Raw genomic sequence first — 25,315 nt, 5'->3', positions numbered from 1 at the left:
TGATACTTTTTATCCAGAGAGAAATGTATAGCCACCTTATATTATAGGACTTTTTAAATAACACACGTTGGAAACCAGATCTGGGTTTATACACTATTCATGTAACATATATTAAGACACTACAGATGGAGCCAGCCTAACTTCCTTGGGTAGGGAGTTCTACAGTCGAGACACTGCTACAAAGTAACCATGTTACATGTACCCACCAACCTGACTTCACAAGGTTTTGAGACATGCAACAAGGCCTCCATAGATGGCTTCAAATTTCTGGCAGGCTCATATGGATATTTCAGATATCTAGTCCCCAAGTCATTTCGCGATTTACAGGTCAACATCAACACCTTGAATTGAGCTCAAGAGTAAATTGGAAGCCAGTGTAGTTCTTACAGGACTGGTGCTATATGATCTCTAAAAAATGTTATCTGACACAAATCTGGCTTGTCTTCTGAGTCTTTCATTAGCAGCAGATTCTGAATACTTTTCAAGATCAGCCCCATTTAGAGTCTAATTGAGAGGTAACTAAGGCATGAACTACTGTGTCCAGATCTGTCTTCCCTGAGAAGGGGCATAGCTTTCACACCAGCAGAAGCTGGGCAAAGGTGTTCCTGGCCACCACAGTAACCTGGCTTTCCTGGAGCAGTGCTGGATCCAAGAGCACCCCCAGCCTACAAACCTGATCTTTCAGAAGGACAGCAACCCCATCTAGAACTGGCTGTGAACCCAATCCCAGGTTGGCTTTCCTACTGACCAGCAGCATCTCCATCTTGACTGGATTAAGCCTTAGTCTATTCACCTACATCTAGTCTTTTACTGCACCCACACAAAAATTCAGTAGTACCACAAGCTTCTTGTTATGAAATGTAAAGGAGATATGCAGCCAGGTATCATCCGCATACTGATGACACTCAACTCTAAAACTCTGGATGACATCTCTCAGCAGCTTCATGTAGATATTGAAAAGCATAGGGGACACTATTGATCTCTCTGGAAAGCTTGCTTTTATATACCATAGGATGAGGATGTTTGTCATGAAGTTTTCAAAGAGAAAGCCTTTTTAGCCTAATACAGATCACTCATTAGATTATTTATTTGTTCATTGGATTTATATCCCTCCTTTCCTCCAAAATGGGAGTCAAGGTGGGTTCTTGTTTCCCTCTTTTTTTCTTCCCTCCTTTTAATAACTTAGTTGCACATTTGTAATGGAAAAAATTAATTAAGTATAAGTAACTAGCTGTTTGTAATTAATTACTTGCAACCTGTGGTTATTACTGAGCTTTCATCCTCTTTACTCATCTTGCTGGCAATGGCTATATCAGTTTCCTCCGAATGTCTTAGAAAAACATTGACACTTTGTCCATGGTTCAGAGCCAGAAGGACTTAACACAGTATTTTCCCCCTGTACAACTGGAACTCTCATCATAGCTGTTATTGCAGGGAAAACTGATTAGTGGTCACCATCTGTGGTCTATCCTTAAGAAGCTGGCAACCAAGATGGTTATAACTATTGGTGAAACACCATATTATGCACACAGTGCATAAAGTGGAAGCTATATTTCATGGACTTGCAACATACAACCATTTATTTTTCTGCAAACCTCCTGCAATGGTTAGGTGCTCTGTTGAATCAAGTCTTCCCTTTCCCCTATTTGCTTGTATCTCTGCATGTAGGTGTGTGTTGGCCAGGGAAAAACTAGTGTACGTTTTTACTTGTCTTTTTAGTAATCTTCTTGACGGAGCATTCGCCCAGCTTCTCCTCTTTTAATTACAGACAGTTTATTGTTTCGGCTGCCCCACTTTCTGCATGGCTCCCCACCAGCAAAGTAGACTTAGCCATCTCCATTAATTTAATTTGGCGTTTCGTTCAGTCGGAGAAGCTGTGAACATGGTAAAACAAAAACAAAATTAAAAAAACAACCCATAATGCTCATTCTTAACTCGTGCCTTTATCAGACAATAGAGTTGCAAGACAGTTGTAAACTGTTGGTCCAGCAATATAATAAAACCTTCTGAAATGCAGCAGTGTTCTCTGGTGGAGTTAACGGGTAAAGTAATTTAGTTCTGATCTTTTAATTATATCTTTTGGGATCATGATGCTTCCTTTACCTATAAGGAATAGTTCAACTAGTTCTGAACTGGGTTTAACAGAACACAGGGAGAAATGTGTCATAGGGTGCATGTTCCTGATTTTTAAACCAGATATTTAAGCTATGCAGGGGAAAGGATTGCAGTGAAATACATCTACACTTTCATATTGCAACGTTTTCATAAAAAAGTGAAATCTAACTCTCCACAGCCCTGTAACTTTACACAGTTGATAGTTAATACATATACTTCTTGATGCACACTTCTCTGAATATACCTGATTTTCCTCAGTGTGCCCCCTTTCCTAACCTCTCCCTCATTCTTTTAATAATAATGGACACATTTTTGCAAATATCTTGCGTTATAATGGTTTTTACACATGTTTCTCATGAGTGTATAGATTTTTGTGCACATTTGATGTATGGGAGAAAATTTAACTCTAGAATTAAACTTGCACCAAAATGTTGATGAATCAACTTACGTCTAAATATGAAATTTGGTCAACATTGGTTTATGATTCTAAGGTTTTTTTGTGGCCTGTAATACACAAATACTATAAACACAATTCCCATTGAACAAATGACTGCAACAGCAATTATACAATAGACTGAAAAGACCCAACAGATCCATTGTCCCAAAATTCAATGCATCCACTGAGGTGCCAGTGCTGGGCTTCTCTCCTCTACAGCTTTTCCTGTGTTTCTGAACTATTAAGTACAGCCTTTAAGTTTTCCCCACCCTCTAGGCCAAACTAGTAATACATTGGGATTATATTTGCCAGGGACGTAGCCAAGGGGGGGATCTTGGGGTCCGGACCCTCCCCCTTCCATTAGAAAAATGAATGGTGTGTGCTGCTGTGCCACTGCAACCATGCCCCATTATAATGGTGGCACTTAGTCTGGACCCCCCCTTCCTAAAATCCTGGCTACGTCCCTGTATTTGCTCAGGAAAAACCCAAAGTAGTTGATGTTTAGGTTTAAAATCTTGTGTGTGTTGTGTGCCTGCAAGTCATTTCCGACCTATGGTGACCCTAAGGCGAATCTGTCATGGGGTTTTCTTGGCAAGATTTGTTCAGAGGAGGTTTGCCATTGCCATCCTGAGGCTGAGAGCATGCGACGTGTGCAAGGTCACCCACTGGGTTTCCATGACTGAGCTGGGAATTGGACTCTGGTCTCTAGAGTCATAGCCCAACACTCAAACACTCGGACTGCAAAGGAAATTGTGAAATTATATGGTGATGAACCAGATATTGACAATATACTTCATGGCTGGAGGTTTGATTCATGAATCAGATGTCAAAAGCATGGTTTGAGTTTATGTTATAACGGGATATATCAGAAGGGTTTGGCTCTTAGGAAAACTTGATCTAAGAGAGGATGCTTTGGTGAATTAAAATGGACAATTTGATTAATGCATGGATGGGTTATTTGATGTCCTCCATGTAGCTACCTGGGTGGTTTTTGTGGCCATCAGCATCCCCACGTTAACATTTTTTAAAAAAGTTATTTGATTTTTGTGTAGGCAGGTGGTGGTATGGTGGTGTATGGCTTTGCAAAGTCACCTTCTCGGACAAAGCAATCCTTAAGCCTCTGACAATTGTCCATTTCTAGATCAATGGAACACAGTAGTAATAATAATAATAATAATAATAATAATAATAATAATATCCCGCTCCTCTGCGCAATGCAACCGGGGTGGCTTACAGCATTAAAATATACATCCCCATAACCTCCCAATCCCATCCCCTTAAAATACATTTAAACCAATTACAATTAAAACATACTTTAAAAAAATAAGAATAATAACTGATGATAGATAGACAGTAACTGTAGCCAATCGGAGGTCAGTTTTCTTTTGGTGGCCAGGTATCTACTCAGGAAAGGCCTGCTGGAAGAGATCCGTCTTAACAGCTTTTTAAAAGCTGTTTAAGGTAGTAATATGATGGATTTCATCAGTTCAGTTGTATCAGCAGTTTTCTGTGATCAGTAGTCAAACAGGGGATGGGTAAAATGAGATGGGATGCTATTATGAAGGTGGAGCTTCTGCAGTCACATTTCTGCTCAGACACAAGCTTCATTTATTTAAATGATTGTATCCTATCTTTCTGCCAGTGCTGGAATGAAGGCCAGCTTCCAATATAATTAAAAAGAAGTCCCACTATAAAAACAATAGATCAGGAGTAAGCTATTTGGTCAGAGAAACAGCATGGTATAGTGGTTTGAACATTGGACTATGACTTGGGAGACCAGGGTTCGAACTTGGGTGACCCTGGGCAAGTCACACTGTCTCAGCTTCAAGGGATGGGAATTGCAACCCCCTTCTGGAGAAATTTGTCAAGAACACCCCATGGTAGGTTCGCCTTAAGAAATTATGAAATGAAAGAGGAGTTACTTAAACAGGAAAAAAAAATAGACCAGCAGATGGGTATTAGAGCATTTTTGGGCAGATGACGTTTGGACTTCCTTTTCCAAATTAAATATTTCACAGGATGAGAATCTCTCCGTATGTGCAAGCAAGCCTTTGTTCTATTTAACATGGTTTATAGTAGTTCCCAGCTGATCACCAAGAGTTAGCTAAATTAAAAGCCATTAATAATAAGCCTTCTATAGATAGAAGAGATATGGATAGAGTGCTTTGTAACTCCCGCTTTCTACTTCAGGTGAGAGCTTTTTAAATTACTTGGACCACTGGAGCCACCTGCTAGACTTCAGATGCTGAGAGACCCTCGTTTCAGTCGGCACCAGTGCTTTTCAGTGTTAACATTGTTACTGATTTTTCCCCTCATTTCTCCAGGGCCAATACTAATTAATGGATACAATTCACAGCTGATTAGCTGTAGAACTTACAGTAATTACATTTGCATGCTAACTGTTCAGAGGATGAATACAATTCTTACTTCATTCTAAGATGATTGCTGTTATTCAGATCTTAAAGGGAACATTTTGAGTCTGCAATCCTGTGGTCCCTGGATGAATGTCTTAGGGCCCACAAAACAGGTTTCTCTGTGTTTGAGGAGAAGGAGATTGACTAGTGAAGAAAGTGACCTGCACTTAAAAACACACTTGTTACATGTTTAAATGCCAGCCTTGCTTCCTGCTTTCACAATAATTTGGCTTCATAATCCTGGCTTTCACTCTGAATTGGCTTCTTGCTAGAACTGACTGGCTTTATAGTGCTGTGATATTGCCACTATGGGATCTCAGTTTGACTGACAGTACACATAGTTAAGAGCTTGTTGTTGTTCTTAACTGTCCTTGTGTTGACCCCAACTCATGGTGACCCTGTGGATGAGACATCTCCAAGATCCCCTATCCTTCACTGCTTTGCTTATGGCCTATAGATTTAGGCCTATTGACTCCTTGACTGAGTCTAATCCATCTGATATGAGGTCTTCCTTTCTACTGCCCTTCATCTTTCCTAACACTATTATCTTTTCTAATGATTCATGCCTTCTGATGAGGTGGCTAAATATGACTTCATCATCTAGGCTTCCAGGGAGAGTTCAGGTTTAATCTATTGAAAAGTCCATTTGTTTGTCTTTTTGGATGTTCATCCTCAGCATTCTTCTCCAGCATCACATCACAAATGAATCCATTTTCTTTCTGTTGGCTTGTTTCACTGTCCAGCGCTCACATCTGTACATCAGGAAGAACACGCAGACTCAAATGGCTTCTCAAGCTGATACAAATATGAGTGAAACTGGGATGAGTAAAACAAAGAGAGTAAGGGGAGTATCTTGCTCTGAGACAAAACTCCCAGTCATATACTTAAACCCTCTAAAGGCACCAGATCCCATCTAATCTAGGAAGCTAAGCAGGATCAGCTCTGGTTACTATTGGGATGGGAGACTGGCAACAAATATCAGGAGTTGTAGGCTGTATTTTAGAGGAAGCAACTGACATAACCACCTCTGAATGTTCCTTGTCTAAGAAAACTCTGTGACATGTATGGGGTTGCCATAGGTTGGCAGACAATTTGAAGACGCACACGCACGCACGCACCCCCCCCCCCAAATATTGACACAAGATACTAAGAACATTCTTAACTGCAATACAGATAAATCCGTCATCCCAGAGGTTAGTAAAAGTGAATCTTCTAGGTCTATATCTATGATTTAGAGCATCCTGTCTTTTCTTTAATAATTTTTTTAAGAGCAGGAGTGTGTTGCATATAGCACTTAAGGTCATTGATGAAGCCCCCAGTATCACCATGCAGTTTGGAAATAATGACTATAAAATGATTTTTCTATTCTTGTAGGCCTCCAAGAATAGCATTTTTTGCATCTGTCATACTCCACACTCTGTCCCCTCCAAAAAAGAAACCCTGTATGTAGAAGTCCAGTGTCTTCTGGTTTTGATTCCCTCTCCTTGTTTTTAATAATTTCCGTATCAGGTGCCACACACAGTGCGCACTGGAAGTAGAAAATAGGTCCCAAACCCCATCAGAGTGGCTTATTTAGAGATCTGCAGATCTGTAGCCAGTAAAATCCCTTTCCTGTGACTTGGTAAAGGGAACTTGCTTAATTCTAGGATCCTCTTGCTTGCAATATTTGGAGCTCTTTTCCAGGTCAGAAGGAGGCATTTATCAATGGAATAGCATGCACTTTTCATGAAGAAAGTACCAGATCCAGTTCTTAGTGCCTCCTGTTAAAATCAGTGGGTGATAAGAAAGTCCTCTCTTGAGACCCTAAAAAACCTCACTCAGCCAATGTTGATAGTGGACAGAATGATCAAGTATTGTCACAGACATCTTCCCTTGGTAACTCAGTGCCCTGTATGCAGAGCTGTTTTCCTCTTTACTTCTTCCCAGGCATTGGGATATTCCTTTGCATTCCACTTTGGGAAAAATACCTTGTATGGAAATATGGGAGAAGGCTTTCCTTGATACGGTCCTATCTTCATGGAATGCTATTCCCTTGGAGGCCTGATTTCTACCAACATTATACTCTTTTCACTGGCCTGTGAAAAGTTTGGCCATTCACCCAAACCTGGTCTATATATGTCTGTCCTACCAACCATGGTTCGGTTCTGGTTAGTTGGCTGATGCTTTTGTTTTATTCTATTTTAATTGTTTTGCACTATTTGTAATTGTTTTATACTTGCTTTAAGTTGATTTTATTGTCTGTGAACATAGGGCAGCATATAAATGCATTAATAAATAAGTGTAAATAAATAAAATGTGTGGTTTAGTTGTTTACTTCACACTCGCAGATCTGTGGCATGTCGGCATTCTGCTTATCTCCTTCCATGTGCCAGATGGATATTTTTGCAGGGAAAATGGCCATCAACCATCATGTTCTGTACTTTTTCTGCCCTACTACAGCATTTTGGCATATACACTGTGTATGCTGATGCCTTTTCCATCTCAGTTATCTTCTTTCTTTCTTTTTTGATTTCCCCCTCTTTTTGGTAGTGTTTTGAGAGAACAGCTCTTTTAAGAACCATTAGTGTTTCTCATGTAAATCCTACTTTGTTCTCGGTTCAGTGACACGAAAAAGTCTATCGTGTCAGTTTTGCAGCTGCTGAATGAGTAATGAGTAATAAGACTGTGTGCAAAAAGTCACCATGAAATCTTGATTTGGGGGACAGAATAAATTACTGTGAAAGTGTGGAATAGGTGCTTTGAAAAATTGAATGCACTGATGACATTTTATACCTCTTCTGTTATTTATTTGTGAAATATAAATCTCTGTAGACATAACCTGAGACACAATGGACCTTTGCAACAGACGTTGATTTGAGGTGGTAGTGGTTTATGCTTTCAGACAGAGAAATGCAGTATTACTGTGGGAGAAAGGCAGTTCAAAAACCCAAACTCAGCCCAGTAAATAGATTTCAGCCAGAACTGCAAATTCCACATGAGCATAAGATCCTATGGAGACATAACTGAACCTAATGGGAGTGTAGGGTCCCTAGATCACGGGGTCTGAACCTCTTCTCTGGTTCTCAAAACAAGGGGGAAAAATCTCAGGGTGAGAGCTCTGGCTTGAAAAGTATGTGTCTGTGTCTTCATTTGGTAGACTTGGGTTTTTTGATTTGAATGACATACTCTGTGCAAGACTGGAAAGAATAATCATAATTATTCATTCCAAGGTCAAGAAATGTGTTTCCTGACAATCAGAAAACGACATTGGGAAGAAGTATAATTGACCAGCAGGACATTTATGCAATTTCCTTCAAGTATTTGATATCCTAAACTATTGCAGTAGAATTATTCTGTCGAAAAGAATAACACACACAGATATGTTTTTTGTACACACACAAAAAACAAAACAAAACAAAAAACCACAAAAAAAAAAACTTGTTTTCTGTACAGAAAACACCACTCCTGGTTTTCCCTCTGGAATAATTCTGCCACAACATTTTGGGGTATTTGAATATGGAGGTAATTGTTGTCATGTGCCTTCAAGTCGTTCCTTGACTTGTGTGCCTTCCAAGTGATGTCTTATGGTGATTCTTAAGGCGAATCTGTTATGGGGTTTTCTTGGACAGAATTGTTCAGATGGGGTTTGCCTTTGCCTTCCTCTGAGACTGGGAGGGTGTGATTTGTCCAAGATCACCTAGTGGGTTTCCATGGCTGATTGTGGATTTGAACCCTGGTCACCCTGGTTCCTAGTCCAAACCTTAAACCACTACACCATGCTGGCTCTTATGAGACTAATACTATGGTTTAATGCTGCAGAGAAATACTAATTTTCTCCTGCATGAAGGTGAAAACTACTGCACTTATTGATCCTTGCAAGTGAGTCTGGAAGGATGGAATAGTCAAAGATTTACATCCCCTAACACTGTGCAAGTATGGTTGATGCTTAAGGTGTCGTGCTTATTGACAGCAGCTCTTGCCTTGGTGACATCATGGGCTATGCAGTGGACCCTTCTCATCCACAAGGATTTGGTTCTACCCAGGTGGCAAAAAACTGATACATGCATATACCAACACTGGCTAACATGGGGCATAGCAATCCACAGGTGGTCAAATCCATGGATCACCAGCCAATATGAAGAGTCCACTATCTTGAGCTATAGAGATAAATAGTTTGAACTGGTGGTAGGTGGCTTACTGTAGCAATAGCAAATACCGTTGGCCCACCATTTTCATGGTGGATCCATTCCAGACCCACCCACGAAAACAGAGGCTCTTGCAAGTTCAAGCCCCATAGGCTTGAATGGGGTTTGTGCTCATGTGTGTGCATGTGTGGGGTGCGTGCCCCACTAAAACTAGGTTGCCCCTCTACAGATTTTCAAGTTCGCGGATCCCAGATCTGCAAGTTAGGAAGGGCGACTGCACATTTCTATACCACTTATCAGTGCACTTAAGCACTCCCTAAGTGGTCTATAATTGTAAGCCAATTGCCCCCAACATGCTGAGTACTTATTTTAGCAACCTATGGAAAAATGCAAGGCTGAGTCAACCTGGAGCCTTGCCTGAGTCAACCTGGAGTCAAGCTCACAACCTTGTTGCTGTGAATGGCTGCAGTAGTGACATTTAACCACTGTGCCACCAGGGCCCCTATGCCTTAATGAAGTATAAAATCCAGGACATTGGGGCTCTGCAGACCGGCGGGAAAGGCTGGGATGGGGGTGGAGTCAGGACATAGTGTCCATATGACGTATGCCCTGGCTCCGCCTCCAGGGTGGCATGATGCCATGTGCTGCACCACATGTTGTATGGCATCATGGCACTCCTCTGGCACTGCATCCACATGATGTAGTGCCGAAGAAGCACCATAAAGCCACACCGCCCCAGCTATCACACCCTTTGCAGGGAGCACAAAGAAGCCGTTTTTTTCAGTTCCTTTTTACATCATGCAAAGGCCAGATCAGGGCCATGGCGTGCAATTGTGCAGCCTTGATCTGGCTTTAAAAGAGGTGGATGGAGGCCACCCCATATGGGCAGTCTGCATAGTCTCTTAGTCCTTCTTTGGTAGGCCAATGCATTCTCTTTCTTTCTTTCTTTCTTTCTTTCTTTCTTTCTTTCTTTCTTATGTAGAAGTCTTTTCAAATTGGCAGTGGTGTAGCAAAGGAAATAATCAGCTCAGCTCTTCCAGTCTTGCCTCTATGGAAAATCTATAAACCTGCTTCAAGTCAGAGAACCTATTTTGCCCTGATGGCCAGATTCAATTTTGAAACAATTCTTGAGAGCCACATTTGAGTAGTGTGCAGGGCCAAGAGCAAAAGGGGGGGACGGGACCAAACTTCATAGCATATTGTAGGTTAAAGCTCTTTGTGTTGGTAACTATGACTTAGAAGAATCAGTTCAATCTTTTAAATAAAGGAAATCCCATAGAAAAGCTGGAAATGCCAAATGGAGGAACATCACGGCAGAGTGTAGACTTTTGGAGAAGCACCAAGGACTGGACTGGGACTGCAGGGGGCTGGATCCAACCTGAGGGCCTGAGCTTCCTCACCCTTGTCTTAATGGGTGCCTGGTGACAAATCAATCTGGCATTTCTATTATTTATTCTCAAAGACCAACCACTCTGGCTTAAAAACTCTGTCATAAAACATAGACAGCCATAGATAAAATCCTACTGTTAAGTTTACGGGGCATGGCTGCAATCTTGTACATAGCTACTTGATGCTAGTGGTGCCTGTCTCTGACTGCATAGGTTCGGCTTATAAAACAAACTGAGATTCAGTGGAAAAAAAAGATGTTGAGCTGCTTGAAATAACAATTTTTTAAAATGGAAATACTCCAGCAAAGAGGTGTCACTGTTTTAACCATTAGTGTTGAAACAGAAATCTGACCAAAGCAACTGAAAATAAGTATCCAGCCTCTTGTTTTCCATATTCATTGACCTCCCTATGCTAATTAGTCATAAACAATTAAAAGAAACTTTACAATCTATACATCACCTGATTCATTTAACAGAGCAAAAACAATACCATGGTTAGCCCTCTTCTTTGGCAGACAGGGACCACTTTCCCTACAGCTCTGGAAAGGAAAAAGTTTCATAGTTGCAAACCACATCTTGTGTTGTCATATCCCTCAAAGTTGTTTCTTACTTACAGTGACCCTATCGTGGGGTTTTCGTGGCAAGATTTGTTCAGAGGGGATTTGCCATTGCCATCCTCAGAGGCTAAGAGAGTGTGACTTTCACAAGGTCACCCAGTGAGTTTCCATGGCTGAGCAGGAATTTGAACATTGGTCTCCAGAGTTGTAGTCCAACACTTGGAACTACACTGGCTCTTTCCCCATCTAGTACACAACTGCAAATAAATCTTAGTTCTACTTGGATTTGGACAGCATAGGAGCTGGCTTTTGCAATATTTTGGTCCTTTGCCAGGGAGGTGGAAAGAGTTTTGTAGGGTTTTCTTGCTTGAGTCAGACACTTTTGGTTTAGAGTTTTTGTTTTGCCAAAAATAGGCCAAAATATAAGATTTGTAGGCATACTGTTTACCATTTTTCAGTAGAATAAAAACTGGCACTGGGTTCTCTGGGGGTGTATCCCATCAAGTCTGGAGGAGAGCAAAATGGACCCCAGACTCTTAGAGGTTGGTCTTCTTTAGGCCCTGTTACAAGTCCATGAAGACTAAGCCTGGGCAACCTGTGGCTCAACTAATGTCATTGGACTACATTTCCCATTAGTTCTGACTGTATGGTTGGGGCAATATCAACATCTGTTATAACCAGTATTGAGGTAGGTGGACCCGTGGTCTGACTTGATGTAAAGCACTTTTGTATGTTTTCAATTTAGTGATGCTATCAAGTAATTTTAATCATTCATGTGCTATAAATATTGTTGCTGCTGATGTCAGTGAAAGGTATTAATAATGCTTCCAACAAGGCTGCCAATCTTGTTAAATATAGGAACTCAATAAATTGAAATGTTAGCTTACTGGTTTTACTTGCAACATCCAGGCTTGTTTTTATGTCTGGCAAGAGAGTTATCCACCGGTAGCTTCTCTTCCTGAAAACCAATGCTTGTCAAAAGCTAATATTTCTGTGGAACAAATATGTAGATACATCTATACATCTAGATTTTGTTTTGTTTTGATGTTTTGCAATTTGGTTTCAGATTCAGCTGGTCATATTTTTTAATATGGAAAAGAGGTGTGTGAGGTGTGTGGAAGGATTTAAAAAATTGTGGCTTCTCAATGACTTTTTTTCTTCAGTAAGCATGTTTTCCCCATTATTGTTCATTCCCATGAGTTATTTAAGCAACACTTTTCATTACTGCAGTATGATTATATTTGTTGGAATGGAGAGAAGTGTAAGAACTGAAACTTGCTTCTTCATAGAGAGTGGATAGTCACAGGCCATTGTTCAAGATAGAGAGGATATCCACCTGGTTTGTCATGCTGACATACAGTGCGCCCACGTCATACGCAAGCACCTTTTATGCAGCTTCCAGCTTATGCTGAAAACCCTGCACCATTTAATGAATGGTGCGCACACCCGTGGTGCCTGTGCTGCCGCACCACCACATGCATGATCCCCATTATCCTCAATGGGACTTGAGCATAGGCGGAACGCCTTACGCAGCGGGGTCCGGAACGGATCCCCGTGTAAAGCAAGGGACCACTCTATATGATGTTACAATGGCTCCAGTTGTTTCTGGAGCTGTATCTCCCAGTAGGTTGTACTGTGGGGCACCTGTTTCCCACATGCTCATTGGCTTTCTGTTTGCTTCAGTTTTCCATCATATCTCCTATGCTTTATTAACCATATACAGTGGATCCTTGTTATACGCTAGGGTTTGCTTCCAAGATCCCCCATGGATAACTAAATCCATGGATGCTCAAGTCCCATTAAATATAATGACATAGCAAAATGGTGTCCCTTATAAAAAATGGAAAATCAAGGTTTGATATTTGAAATTTATACTCTTTTTGAACATTTTAAAACCATGGATAGTTGAATCCATGTATAAAAAATCCGTGTATAAGAAGGGCCAACTGTACATCTGGGGGAAGGTTACTTTTGGTCTTCCTGACATTTTGAACTTCCAGAAGCCCCTGCCACAGTGGCCAATAGTAAGAAAGTTTTGGTTGAAAAATATCTAGTGGGCCAAAGGTTCACACTCCTGATTTATATGAAGGCATTGGTGAAATCATATGGAAAATTTGGCCTAAGATAGAGGTGAGAAAGTATGATGGGGTAGGGCCAGTTTTTGCCGCTGCAGTAGGCTGCACTACTACATTTCTTGGCAGCTGCATTTCTCTGGCAATTGAAATGTGTTTAGGGGATCAGAGGTCATTTCAGATTGAGGCCAGATGGGGTACACAGAAAAACATATTTGTGGGTGATCACGTTGATCATGTGGGTAATCATACTGAATGCAGCAGAAGTGCATTCATAGGTCTTTCAGATGATAGGGAGCTAGATTTCCTTTGCAACTCTTGGTAGACTGGCTCCTCCAAATCTGATCAAACCACAGTTGACCAACAGTGTCCTTAGGCTGGAATAGTGTGTGTTAATCCACAGATTGTGACCAAAACATGGGTGTTAGTCCTGGTCTTAGAAGGACAACGGAGAAACCATGCTATACAGGACTTAGTTCATCCTTATCTTTTGAAAACAGCAAAAAACAAGCAAGTAACAGAAAATCTACTTCCCCGCATCCTCCTTTGCTGGGCTAAGGATATAGGGTCCAGTGTTCTCACAGGGAAGGAGGTGATTTCATGCCTTCATTTCTTGGAATTCAAAGCTGAAATAAACTGTGTGTTCTAGGTATATAAAGTGTAAAATAACCCACTTAGAGCTGTCCTAGTTGCTGCCGGCAAATTCTCTTAGGGACCAGGATCCCCTATCCACAAAAAGCGATTTAAAAGGTACAATGGTGATCCAGGTGATGTTCTGGGATATCTTGCTCACATTTTTTTTACTTTGAAAAATGACTTTTTGGGGGACAGAATCAGGAGGCTCAGTTGTGACTTGGGAAGAAGAGAGTTAGAACTTACATGCTCCCCTTAGGGTTGCATTTTTTTCCATCCAGGATCTTTTGGGTCACTATTATCTAGATTTCATATAATATGCAGCTGTCACGAATTTCCTTCAACTCACTTCAGGAAACTGGAAATGCTGATCAGGTCAGTTTTGGATTGGTTAAGGGCAAACATGAGCAGGCTCGGTTTACACAAGATGGGAATAGCTACTGTTGGCTATACCTGCTGATGTGGATAGAGTTGTGTGAGCCATATTGGAGGGGGTTGTACCCTCCTTGAATGACCTGTAAATGAAGGTAGTGTCAGTTACTAGGGGGTTGTTGTGGAGGGACAACTGTACTTTGCATGTCCTCCCTCCCTGCCTTTAAACTACCACTCTGTAAAGCATATCTCATCTGTGGAGCTCTGGGATTTTGGCCTCTAATTCCTACCCATACTACTGGTGTTTAGAGAGAGTTGGGTTTTCTTACCACCAAGTCGGCTTGACCACAGCCAATCTCATCTGATTTTGGAAAGTAAGCAGGCCTGAGGCCCATTCACACTACAGAATCAAAGCACTGTCATTTCCCTTTAGATGGCATAGTTCCATCCTATGGAATCCTGGGACATTTGGTGAGGCACTCTCTGGCTGAGAATTCTGAACAGCCCTCCTTCAACTGCTAGTCCCAGGATTCCACAGGACAGAATTGTGGCTGTTGAAGTGGCATAATAGCACTATAATTCTGTAGTATAAATGGGCCTCTTGTTAGTTGATTAGTTAGTTAGGGCATGGAAAAATTCCCACCTGAAATTCTGGACAGCCACTGACAGAGGAAAGGGTATAGGGCTAACTGAACCAAGGCAGCTTTCTATAGTTCTGCTTCTTGTTACTATGTGCCTTCAAGTCATTTCTGCCTTATGGCAACCCTAAGACCTACTATGGAGATTTCTTGGCAAGATTTGTTCAGAGGAGGCCTTCCCTTGAGGCTAAGAGCCTGTGTCCAAGTGAGCATCATGGCCAAACAGGGAATCGAACCCTGGTCTTCAGAGCCATAATCTGCCACATTCTGGCGCCTGCCTCCCATTTCCAATGCACTTGCTAAAATCTGAATGGCACACTGGACCATTTGGATATATAAGGTGTTCTTCTCAAGTAGCAACACAGTTTTATAAACTATCCAGCCGCACCAGATGTATTAAATTTGGTTTTGTATCATTACTTTTTTGGGGTGGAGAGTTGTCAGCTACTATTAAGGCTATGATACGCTCCATCTCTATGCATTTAAGACTTGCTCTTTTTATGTTGGTATACGTGAAAACGTAAGTGCCTAGAAATATATGGTGTTTTTTTTCTTTTTCCTTTTCAGTTTGGCAACAACAATAACTACATGAACATGGCAGAAGCAAATAATGCCTTTCTTACTGCAAATGAGGTAGGTGTTGGGTTTTTTCTCTCTCTCCCCTCCCTTTCCCCATCTGTACTCCAATTCTCCTGTTTGCTTTGATAATTTTTACAGACTTTCAACGGATGATGGGCAAAGTGCTGAATTTTGTATGTGTTTTATGGAGCACAAAATAAAGACTTTAATGAGAGAGAAAATAACCTGACAGCTCTCCATTACCAGTCAATTTAGCTGTCCACAAGACTGTTAGTTACATAGCATGTCAATAGAAACAAATCTGATACACACACACACACACACACACACACACACACACACACGAGAAAGCAAGCAAGAAAGAAAGAAAGAAAGAAAGAAAGAAAGGGTGGGGAGAAACAGAGAGAAAGGGATAAAATGTAACCAGAAGGAAACAAATGAAAGGCACAGTAGGTGTGCATCTTTAAAGCAAACAGAGTAGCAGTCATTATAAGCTAATACGCTAATTATGGTCATGGATACAAACATTTTATTTTTAATTTGGGTTCTTAACTGTATTAGGAAAAACAAAGGAAGAAACAGCCCAGTTGGTGGCATTGCTTGTTTTCTGGGAGAAATAAGGAAAAGGCTTTCAGCAGAGAGTGTCCGACATGAGGCTTAAGAGAGAGAGGAGGAAGAAAAGAAAACATTGGAACTGAATTGATGGGGTCTGACTAGGTCACAGAGGTGATGAATTTGGCTTCTAGCTTGGAAGGCTGTGGGGGTAGTAAGGAGAAGGGTGTGACAACCGTGGTGTCCCTGTGGTTGTTCTTACAGTGACTTTCTCTCTCCCCCCCATCTCCAATCCATGACAGCCAGTTAAAGAACATCAGTATAATGGTAGTGACATCAATTCCAGAAAGACTTGCTTTTTGGCCAAAGTAAATACTCCTTCCAATTGACAGCAAAGGAGTATTTTGGCATTGCCCCATGGTTTGTCTGCATCGCCCTCTCTCCTTGTTGTGTTTGCATTCAGAAAGAGAATGTATCTGGCAGGGAATAGTTATCTGACTTAAGGTGAACAGCGTGCACACAAATGTTGGAAGATTAATAAAAAATGGGAACAATATTCACCTTTTCGCATCCAGTCCATCATTCTTCTCTTCCCCTCTCTAATGAATGCATTCCTTTTTTCCTCCCTTGTGGGGCGTAAAAGCTCTAAGTGGAAAAATTAATTGGAAATATATAAATATATATATAGTAAGGCTGGTTATATTTTATATAGTATTTTTAGCAAAATAAAATGGCTGCCTTTTTTCTCTTTCTCTTTTTTCTCTGTCTCCCTCCCCCTCCTCTTTCCAACAAGACTGCTTAGATAAGGGGAGATTGCTTGGCACTAGCTTCAGTGTTAGTTGTGATAATGAACACAAACCCCCATCTGTAATGACAACATGATGTTTCATTCTGTAGAATTTCATTCCTCTATTTGAATCAAACATTGATGAAAGCTCTACTGCCAGCAGCTGTTCAAAGACAATTTAATTCCAGCTGTGATAATTCACCGTGTCAGACATTGGCTGTTATATGTTGATACAACAGCTCTCCAGATTTGCATTTTTATCAAAAGGAACAAATGTTTTGAACATTTCAGTGCAGATGGCATTTAACCACACACACGGTTTTTGTTGAGTGTTGCTGGGGAGGGCTTTTTTTGTGTCCCCAAAAGAAATCTAAGAGAGAAATGTATAAAAAGTTGATAGTATTTAAAATTATGATTGGTCACATAACCCTTTAAAAACGTTACATTTTTCTGGACATGACGACACCTTCCTCCACTGTCAAATTACATGACATTCAACCACTTCTTATGATGTGAATTGTTCCAATGATTTGCAGTAAGACTACTTCACCATGAGGTCCCCCCCTGCCATTTAGATTACATTCATTTTATCCACTTATCCATGCATTACTTTCAGCAATCATCCCATAAGATACAGTCTGATGCTCTGAGCCCCCCCCCCTCCACACACACACCTTTCTCTCTTTTCTGAAACAACCACCCATTGGCATCCATGATACAGTTTTCCACTGCCACCAAAATGATTGTAAGGAGATATTACTACCATGATAAATATTGCTTCTGGAGAACATGCTATAGCAGCGTACAATTTTGTTGTGCGTGCCTGAAAGCATGAGGGAATCTACTGTTATTTTTGGAATGGAAAACCCCCCCGTCTCAAAATTAAATCTGTTACCTTCTTGATACCACGCTTAAAGCCTATACTAGCGGTTTAATTACACCAAAGGAGTAGGCTACGACTGAGTGTTAATATTTGCACTGCAGCTTAAATCTAACTTTGCAATTACTACCCTACAGGTGAATTCAATTACCCAGCACAATTACAAGGGAACTGCAGTATTTTGAGTATGAACATTTCAGATCAGAAAACCTATTCCACTCCTTTGAAAACAATGACCTGTGGTGGCTATTGTCCTATTAGCATGAGAAGACCATCCGAGTTGAGAAATCGACCTTTTGGTTGCATTTTCTTTCTCTGTTTGTGACCATGTGGCAGTGACCCAGTTTATAATATTTTTTACCATTGTTCTTGAAGCACCCTAAATATTTATTGAAATAATATTTCAAGTGTTAATTACTGCGGTAATGAAAACAGCCAAATGCCACATATCAGGAATGAGTGTTTATCCATATTGTTAATGTGATATGTTAGATTTCATTAAGCAGTAATGGGGTAGCAAATGAGTCGCAAATTACCATTGCATCTGTTACTAGACCACATTAGTGCCAAACTTAACTGCAAATGTAGCCATAGGGTTATGTTCATTAGCCATCCGCCTTTCCATGGCCAATCCATCCTTTTTGTGTTGGCGAACTTCAAATCTCCCCAGTATAAAAATGCCCCCTTTTTATTTTATTTTTATAAAACACCAATAAATATCTTTATAATGAAGGACAACACTTTCAGAGCTAGAATTAAGTTGCAATTGCTCTCTGTCTCTGAAGACAGTGTTGCTCTTGCAGACTGTTAACTGTCTGTTACCCCATCATTTCTGGTGTGAGACCAATAATGACAGCTGACAGGTTTTATATGCAAGTAGAGGATCTTCCCCTCCCTTTTCTTGTGTTTCAGTTTCCATTTTCTCTCAAGCGGTTATTAATTTATATCATCATTAACAGTTTGAAGGATGACACTTTCCAGCACTTAATGAGATCTTTCACCGAACATATCATTTTAAAATTTAACTGGCATTAAGTTATTCTTTCAGATAACGTAAATAATGCATAAAGGGAGAGTCCCTTCCCTTTTTCCTGCACCCCGGTCTTCCATCTTTGCAGGAAAATGTAGGCTTTATATAAGCAAACAAAACTAGGAGTCCCATGGATAACAACACATGGGATTTAATTCAGTTTGCTAAATGTTTTTTTGTTGTATTTTGCCTACAGCTCCGTCACCACTAGCCAGTGCAACTAGTGGTGAAGGATTATAGGAGCTGAAGTCCAAAGACAAATGAAGGGCCACAGTTGCCCACTGCTGCTTTAACGGGATGCAGTTTCCCTTTGCTCTTGGGGTTTCTCTTCTTGGCAACTGCACAGTTGGTGGAGGGAAGGTAATTTTCACTCCCACAAACTCTCTGTGAGTTGCACCATTGTTTCTGATTTTGTACCCCACCCATCTGCCATTTTGGTCTCTTTTTAGCCATCAAACAGAGTTTGAAAGGTGGTGGAAGCCTCTGGATTGTGAGAGATGTGAACTGCTGCATTTGGGTTTTGGAGACAAAGAGAGAGAGAGAACATGTTCTTTAAAAATATGCATGTAGCTTTAGGGGCCATAAAAATGGGACTGCTGGGGTTAAATGGTCCACAGAACCCACTTTCTCCACTCCTGGTTCATAGGGTCCTCAAGGTCTACTGCTTAGTGGTGCTCCTTTTGGAAAGCAAGCCTGGGGTGCAGTATTGTTTGGTAAGATAGTACACTGAGTGGTGAGAGATGGGAAAGATAATTTGTACTTCTGCTGTTGGAGGTTGGTATTACACCACACTGTTGCATCTTTCCACTGAAAGACACAATGCAATGCTCTTAATAGGGAAAGTTATCAATTCAGAGGCCGTGTACTTGCATTTTACCAAGGGGAGGCACCCTGGGACTTGGCCACTGCCTCCCAACACCAGTGTCCCCCTTCGAGTGCCTCCCATGATCAAATTCCTCCCAGCACAAAATGTCTTCTTGTCTTCCATTGCAACATAGCAGCCACTGATGTAGTTTGTAATATTGATGTGAGGAATTTGATCATCCAAGGAACTCAGGATGGCATGTGTGGTCTTCCTTTTCATTTTTAAATACTCACAACAATCTTGAGAGGTAGGTGAGGCTGAGAGACAGTGACTAGCTCAGGGTCACTTAGGGAGCTTAATAGTTAAGCGAAGATTTCAGTTTGGGCCTCCACACTCCTAATCCAACACTCGACACCAGGAGTATGGAAAGTGTGTCCTGCATGGTTTGCAGCCCATAGAGCTTCCAAAGTTCCTGGATTACCCCATTGACAAAAGAGGGGTGAAATTGACATACACAAAAAATGACCCCAAACAGTTCTAGAATGCATCCAAATTCAGTTTTGGCTTCATTTATGCACACTGCACAAGTCCACCCCTCCTGAAACGATCAGAGTGCCAACAGTTGACTGAAAGTAGAGCTTCCAGTCATTTCCAAGTTGCCAAGCGCAAGTCTGACCACCATGTGAAGGGCATACAAGAGGAAAAGTGGTCCTTCTCCCAACACAGTTGCCCACATCCATACCACATCATACTGGCAGATGGTTTTGCCTAATAAAATGCCTTCCTGGTCACAGCTGCTCCAAAGTCGCATGGCAAATGGAGTGCTAACACAATGGAAATTAGATTGGGGAACTCTGGACCTGTGTTTTCAAAAAGGTGATGTCCCATGTTAGTTATGTGATGAAAATAACATGGCAAGGGCCCCACAAAGGTTCAGTTTGGCCCACTTCCTTCCAAATTAAATCATTATTTGATGATGTTTTCATCCCACCTGCTAGGATTTCTACGATTAATATATTACTACTAATGCTACTACTGCTACTATATTTGTAGCCTACTTGTTCAGGGTTAAAGTCCCCACAGAAGAGATTGCAACTTTAAAATGCAAAATAAATAAAGCAGCAGTAAGCAATATTTGTTACATCATTGCAACAAATAAGACAGTAGCATGAAATGAAACTTTAGTTAAAGGAATTACACAATGTGCTAAATTTACCAAATGTAGATTAAAGTATTAATACTAAATGACAATAGTAAATATTAATATTACTAGATGTTAATATTAATATTAAGTATTCCCAAAGGCCTGCAAAATGGAGACCATGCATATTTCCCCTTGCATAAGGAAAATTCCATGTATGCTTGAGCCCCATTAAAGATAATGGGGCTCATGCCCACGGTGGTGCGTGCGCCATTGCTTTTTCCGGCATGCAGCGCCACTTCTTCCTACGGGCACATTGTATTCAGCCAACACCCTAAAGACTCTGTCCTTAGCACTCAGAAATCCCATAGCTCTCACTGGTAGACCAGAAATCAGGGATGTCTAGAACGATGGTCAGTGGGAGGCTGAAGGCAATATTAACTAGTTATCAATGCATGGAATATGCCTTTTCATTATTCTCTATGAAAGTCTGGAATATGAATGTAAACACTATACAGTGTACCCACGTCATATGCGGCTTTCAGCTTATGTTGAATGCCACACACTGGAAAAGACAATGGCGCATGCACTGCGTGCACGAACCCCATTGTTTTCAATGGGGCTCAAGTATGTGCAGAATTTCTCTTATCTGGGGGGCGGGTTCCGGAACAGATCCCCCACATAAAGGACGGGTGTGCTGTATATACAAAGGGGATATTCAGAATATGAGCTGAAGTAGCATGTGGACTAGAATCATGTGGCCTCCAAGGCCATTTTTACAGTGCCCAGTTTTCATACAAACATGAAGAGGTTTTGTTGTTTTAAGGAAGGGAGAATATTAAATCTAGGGTGTTCAATTCATCTTTGAACCAAAAGTTTAAAATAAATCACCCCATCAAACTTACTGAAGCCAAAGATCTGCTTAAATAAGCCTGCACCTGGCTGAGTTGACTCTATACCCCCCCCCCCCCATGAATCTTGCCCATCTCTGGGATAGCCATATCTCACAGTCATATTCATGAGCCACAGTCCCGCCAGTATCATTCACTGCTAGAGCTCTTGCTAACCACAGCATTGGTCAACATTCATGTTAAGGGTCTACCTACCAGTGGACACACACAGATATAAGACCTTCAGGCTGAATATTGTGAGGTTTTGTTATACTGGTGTGTCGAGATACAGGCACAGAGGTGGATGCTTCTTTGTACCCCTACCAAGTTGTCCACTGGCAAGTAAACAGCTGTTTGTTTGTTTTTGGGGGGGGAGACTGTGGCAGTTAAAAAGTAGGTTGGGGGGATTGAGACAGGAGAGGTGCTGTAGGTGTGATAGAACTTTGTGGCACCTCTGTCCAAATCAGGATCTGTTGGTAATTAAAACTAGAGCAGCCCCATCCTGTATTAAACCTGACAACCCTACATAGGGTTCTTCAACAAAAGTGGAAATACTGGTTTGGTAGCATTCCCATTAGCGTGAAGGGCTAAACATGTATTCAGGAGTCTCCTTTGACAGCAGTACTTACTGGGTGAGTATGTAGCCCTGTATACGTACTTGTTGAGAGGGGTTTTGCCTTCTGATTGTGATTCTGTTGTAAGATTGAGTTTTCCCACCTTTAAATACACTTACATACAGTTGGCCCTCCATATCAGCAGGCTAGCCATTTGTGGAATGGAACATCAATGGGTGGCCCCATCCCATTATTGTCGGTGTTGGCGCATACATGCAGCTGTGCTGGCACAGCCATGTTTAAGTTGACATCAATTGGCAGTAATGGGACTTGATGTCTCATGTTCTTTGGTATCTGGAGGGGTGGGTCCAGAACTGAATCCCCACTGATAGAGAGGGCCAACTGTACAACCTTTAGTATAAAGTGAAACATGCTTTTAAGGCAGGAAAAAAACTCTCATACCTTGCTCTGGATTAAAAATGGCCTTGTTTGTTGTTCAGCTGGAGAAAACATCAGATGGGTCTCTGTCTATCCATTTGAAATAAAAGCAGTATTTCTGCACAATAAGAGCTGCACTACTTGCTGTTGAATTGAAATTCACTTTGTTTGCATGTGGAAACCCTAAAGGTAACTGGAAACACATGTCTCTTAGGCCAAGGCACATGTGCTTTTACTGTAGCATCCAAACATATAACCCTTGCTCCAATTAAACCAAATAAAATTATACCTTTTATAAGCCATTGCTCTGTATAAATACTGAGATCTTCATAACCTTCATATCAAAATGTCCATTGTGCTCTATAAGCAGAATAGGAGGGAACTTGGATTCTTAATATTTCACATTTATGGGTTGTAAAAGAGTTTGTGAAATATTCATTGCCAGATTAATGTTGTGTGTGTACTACCAAAATTGCCAACATTTTATTGAGGCATCAGAATAATGTGTTAGCTCTTTGTGCTGTTCTTCTAAAATATCAATAAACTGGCAATTTCTTAGGCAGTCAAAAACAAACTTCCCCAAAAATGCAATGCAATGTAGCTGATGTTCAACCCAGCAACAAAGACAGATGTTGCTAATTAAGTGTGCATTAAAAAACAGTTAATACTGATATGCCATTAAAGCCATATGGTAATGAGACTTAAATTTTAAATCTGAAGGATCCATAAAACGGCATATGTGAATCTTGCAACACTTGCACACACACACACACACACCCGCACACACACACACACATATATATTCTGTATAATGTTTGCTACTAAATTATAGACAGGCTGAGTCTCCCTTATCTGAAATTCCAATATCTAAATACTTCAAAATCCAACATTGCCCACGTTGGTATCTAAGATAGTGACACCTCTGCTTTCTGATGGTTGAATGTACTCAAAAATATTAAAATTATTGTGTATAAATATGTGTATAAGGTGTATATGAAACATACATGAATTTCATGTTTAGACTTGGATCTCATCTCCAAGTCACCTCTTTATGTATATGCAAATATTCCAAACTCCCCCAAAATCCAAAACATTTGTGGTCCCAAGTGTTTCAGATAAGGGAAATTCAACCTATAGTATGTAAAAAAAGAGTCAATTTTAATGTGCACATAGCAAAATACGGCAGTGTTTCATGATAGTAGTGTTCCACTGTAGTAAACGTGCTGTAAATTCTTCCTTTTTTTCCCCAAGCAAACATTCCATACTCCAAGTCTTGGTGACGAAGAGTTTGAGATTCCACCAATTACACCGCCACCTGAACTGGACCCCACCAACCTAGGGATGTCAGATATACTCCTTCCTTTTCAAGGACTAAGTGATCAGTTGGCTGCACAAGGGAATGAGTTTACTCCCCAGTTTCCACCACAGAGCTTGGATCTTCCTTCCATTACGATATCTCGAAACCTTGTGGAACAAGATGGAGTCATCCAAAGCAATGGAATACATATGGTAGGAAATATTCTTTCTGTCATTTGGTTGCTTAAATATGTCTTGTTGCAATACAGAAATGTGGCATTGTAAACCGAGTCAAACTTTCTCACTATTTTCCCCTAGTATTTTCCAACAGAAGTAACAACCAAGTTGTATACAGTCTGCCCTCCGCATACGCGGGGGATCTGTTCCGGACCTCCCCCTGCATATAGGGAAAAGAGCGTATGCTAAAGCCCCATAGAAAATAATGGAATGCATGCTCACAGCACCATATGCTTGTGGCAGTGCAAGTATGCACCCCATTAATTTTGCTGGGGCTAAAGCCCGCCAATGGGGAGGACTGACTGTATTTTGTAATACAGTGCTCCTTACATCCAGTACTAGTCTATTACTTGGTGATATGGATATTGCAAATTAGGCTATTACTTCTCCTCTTGCAGTGAAATACAGCTGATGTCCCTGGTTTCTGAAATCACAAGGACAACTTTTTAAAAAACAAAGTGTTTTGTGTGGTCACCCCAATGTATATTCAGCTATCTCATTGAAAGTGATACCTTCTGTCAAGAAATACAACATGGGATATGCAGTTATAGAAATAAAATATGTATGTGAGAAGCAAAATGACTAAGCATGTATAGACAGAGAAATCACACAGGTGTAAAAGGTGATCTAATTTGGAAGTCTTGGGAGCCAAGGACAAATTTTAGAATGAATATTGGCAACACCTGAGACTTGTTTCATGGACAAGATAATCAGATCATATTCATGGGTTGGACTTGAGTCTGGGGTGAACAAAGTCAACCAATCATGTGAATGTACACACCCACTGGGTGGCACCTAACAATAGCTATAGTAATTGCCAGTTTTGTTAATGTGCTGCTGGTTGTTGTGGATGGTTGTGGTTGATGGGTAGAATTGTGGTAGGATAGTTGGGCATACTCAGAGAGCAAGAATTGGAACTGTATATAGTGTATAGTAGAATAAAATAGTACTTTTGTTTAAGACTACAAAGTTGTTTGGTGTCTTGAGTGAAAACAACAAGAGTCAGCAAATCCTGATGGTGTTGGAGACATCAGAGGAAGAAGAGTGAGAAAGCCTGAAGAGGTTTGTCAGGGTCTTCAGCTTATTCTCAGAAACTCTGCTGCTTTGGAAGAAAGCAATAACCACTGGCTAAAACTGGTCAGCTCAGCTTCATTAACTTGGTGGTGAGTTACAGCCTGAGGTGAAGTGCAACAACTCCCATCATCCCTGACACATGTCTATGCAAATTTATGTCCTATTGAATTCAGAGGGACTTCCTACAGAGAAATAGATACAGGATTGCAACCTGCCTTCCTTATGTTTGGGATCTTCCAGTGTTGGAGAGAAGGGCAAAAACTTTCAAACTGGCAAAGTGAATGTTCTTTTTGCTTGTTTCTC

The 25,315-nt window shown here is 40.9% G+C and overlaps 1 protein-coding gene across 1 annotated transcript in view; it reads left to right on the top strand.

The window, feature by feature from the left end:
* TOX3 (TOX high mobility group box family member 3) overlaps positions 1-25,315 on the top strand; it is a 110,271-nt gene that overhangs the window by 59,975 nt on the left and 24,981 nt on the right. The window contains exons 2-3 of the mRNA XM_089476704.1: positions 15,317-15,382; positions 23,657-23,914. Coding sequence (XP_089332830.1) covers positions 15,317-15,382; positions 23,657-23,914 — 324 coding nt within the window. The remainder of the gene's footprint in view (positions 1-15,316; positions 15,383-23,656; positions 23,915-25,315) is intronic.

The sequence above is a fragment of the Sceloporus occidentalis genome, unplaced genomic scaffold (genome assembly GCF_023333645.1).
Source record: "Sceloporus occidentalis isolate IW3139 unplaced genomic scaffold, rSceOcc1.0.p SCAF_10, whole genome shotgun sequence".
In the NCBI taxonomy this organism is placed as follows: Eukaryota; Metazoa; Chordata; class Lepidosauria; order Squamata; family Phrynosomatidae; genus Sceloporus; species Sceloporus occidentalis.
Note: the sequence above shows the minus strand (reverse complement) of the source record. Positions and strands in the feature narration are given on the sequence as shown.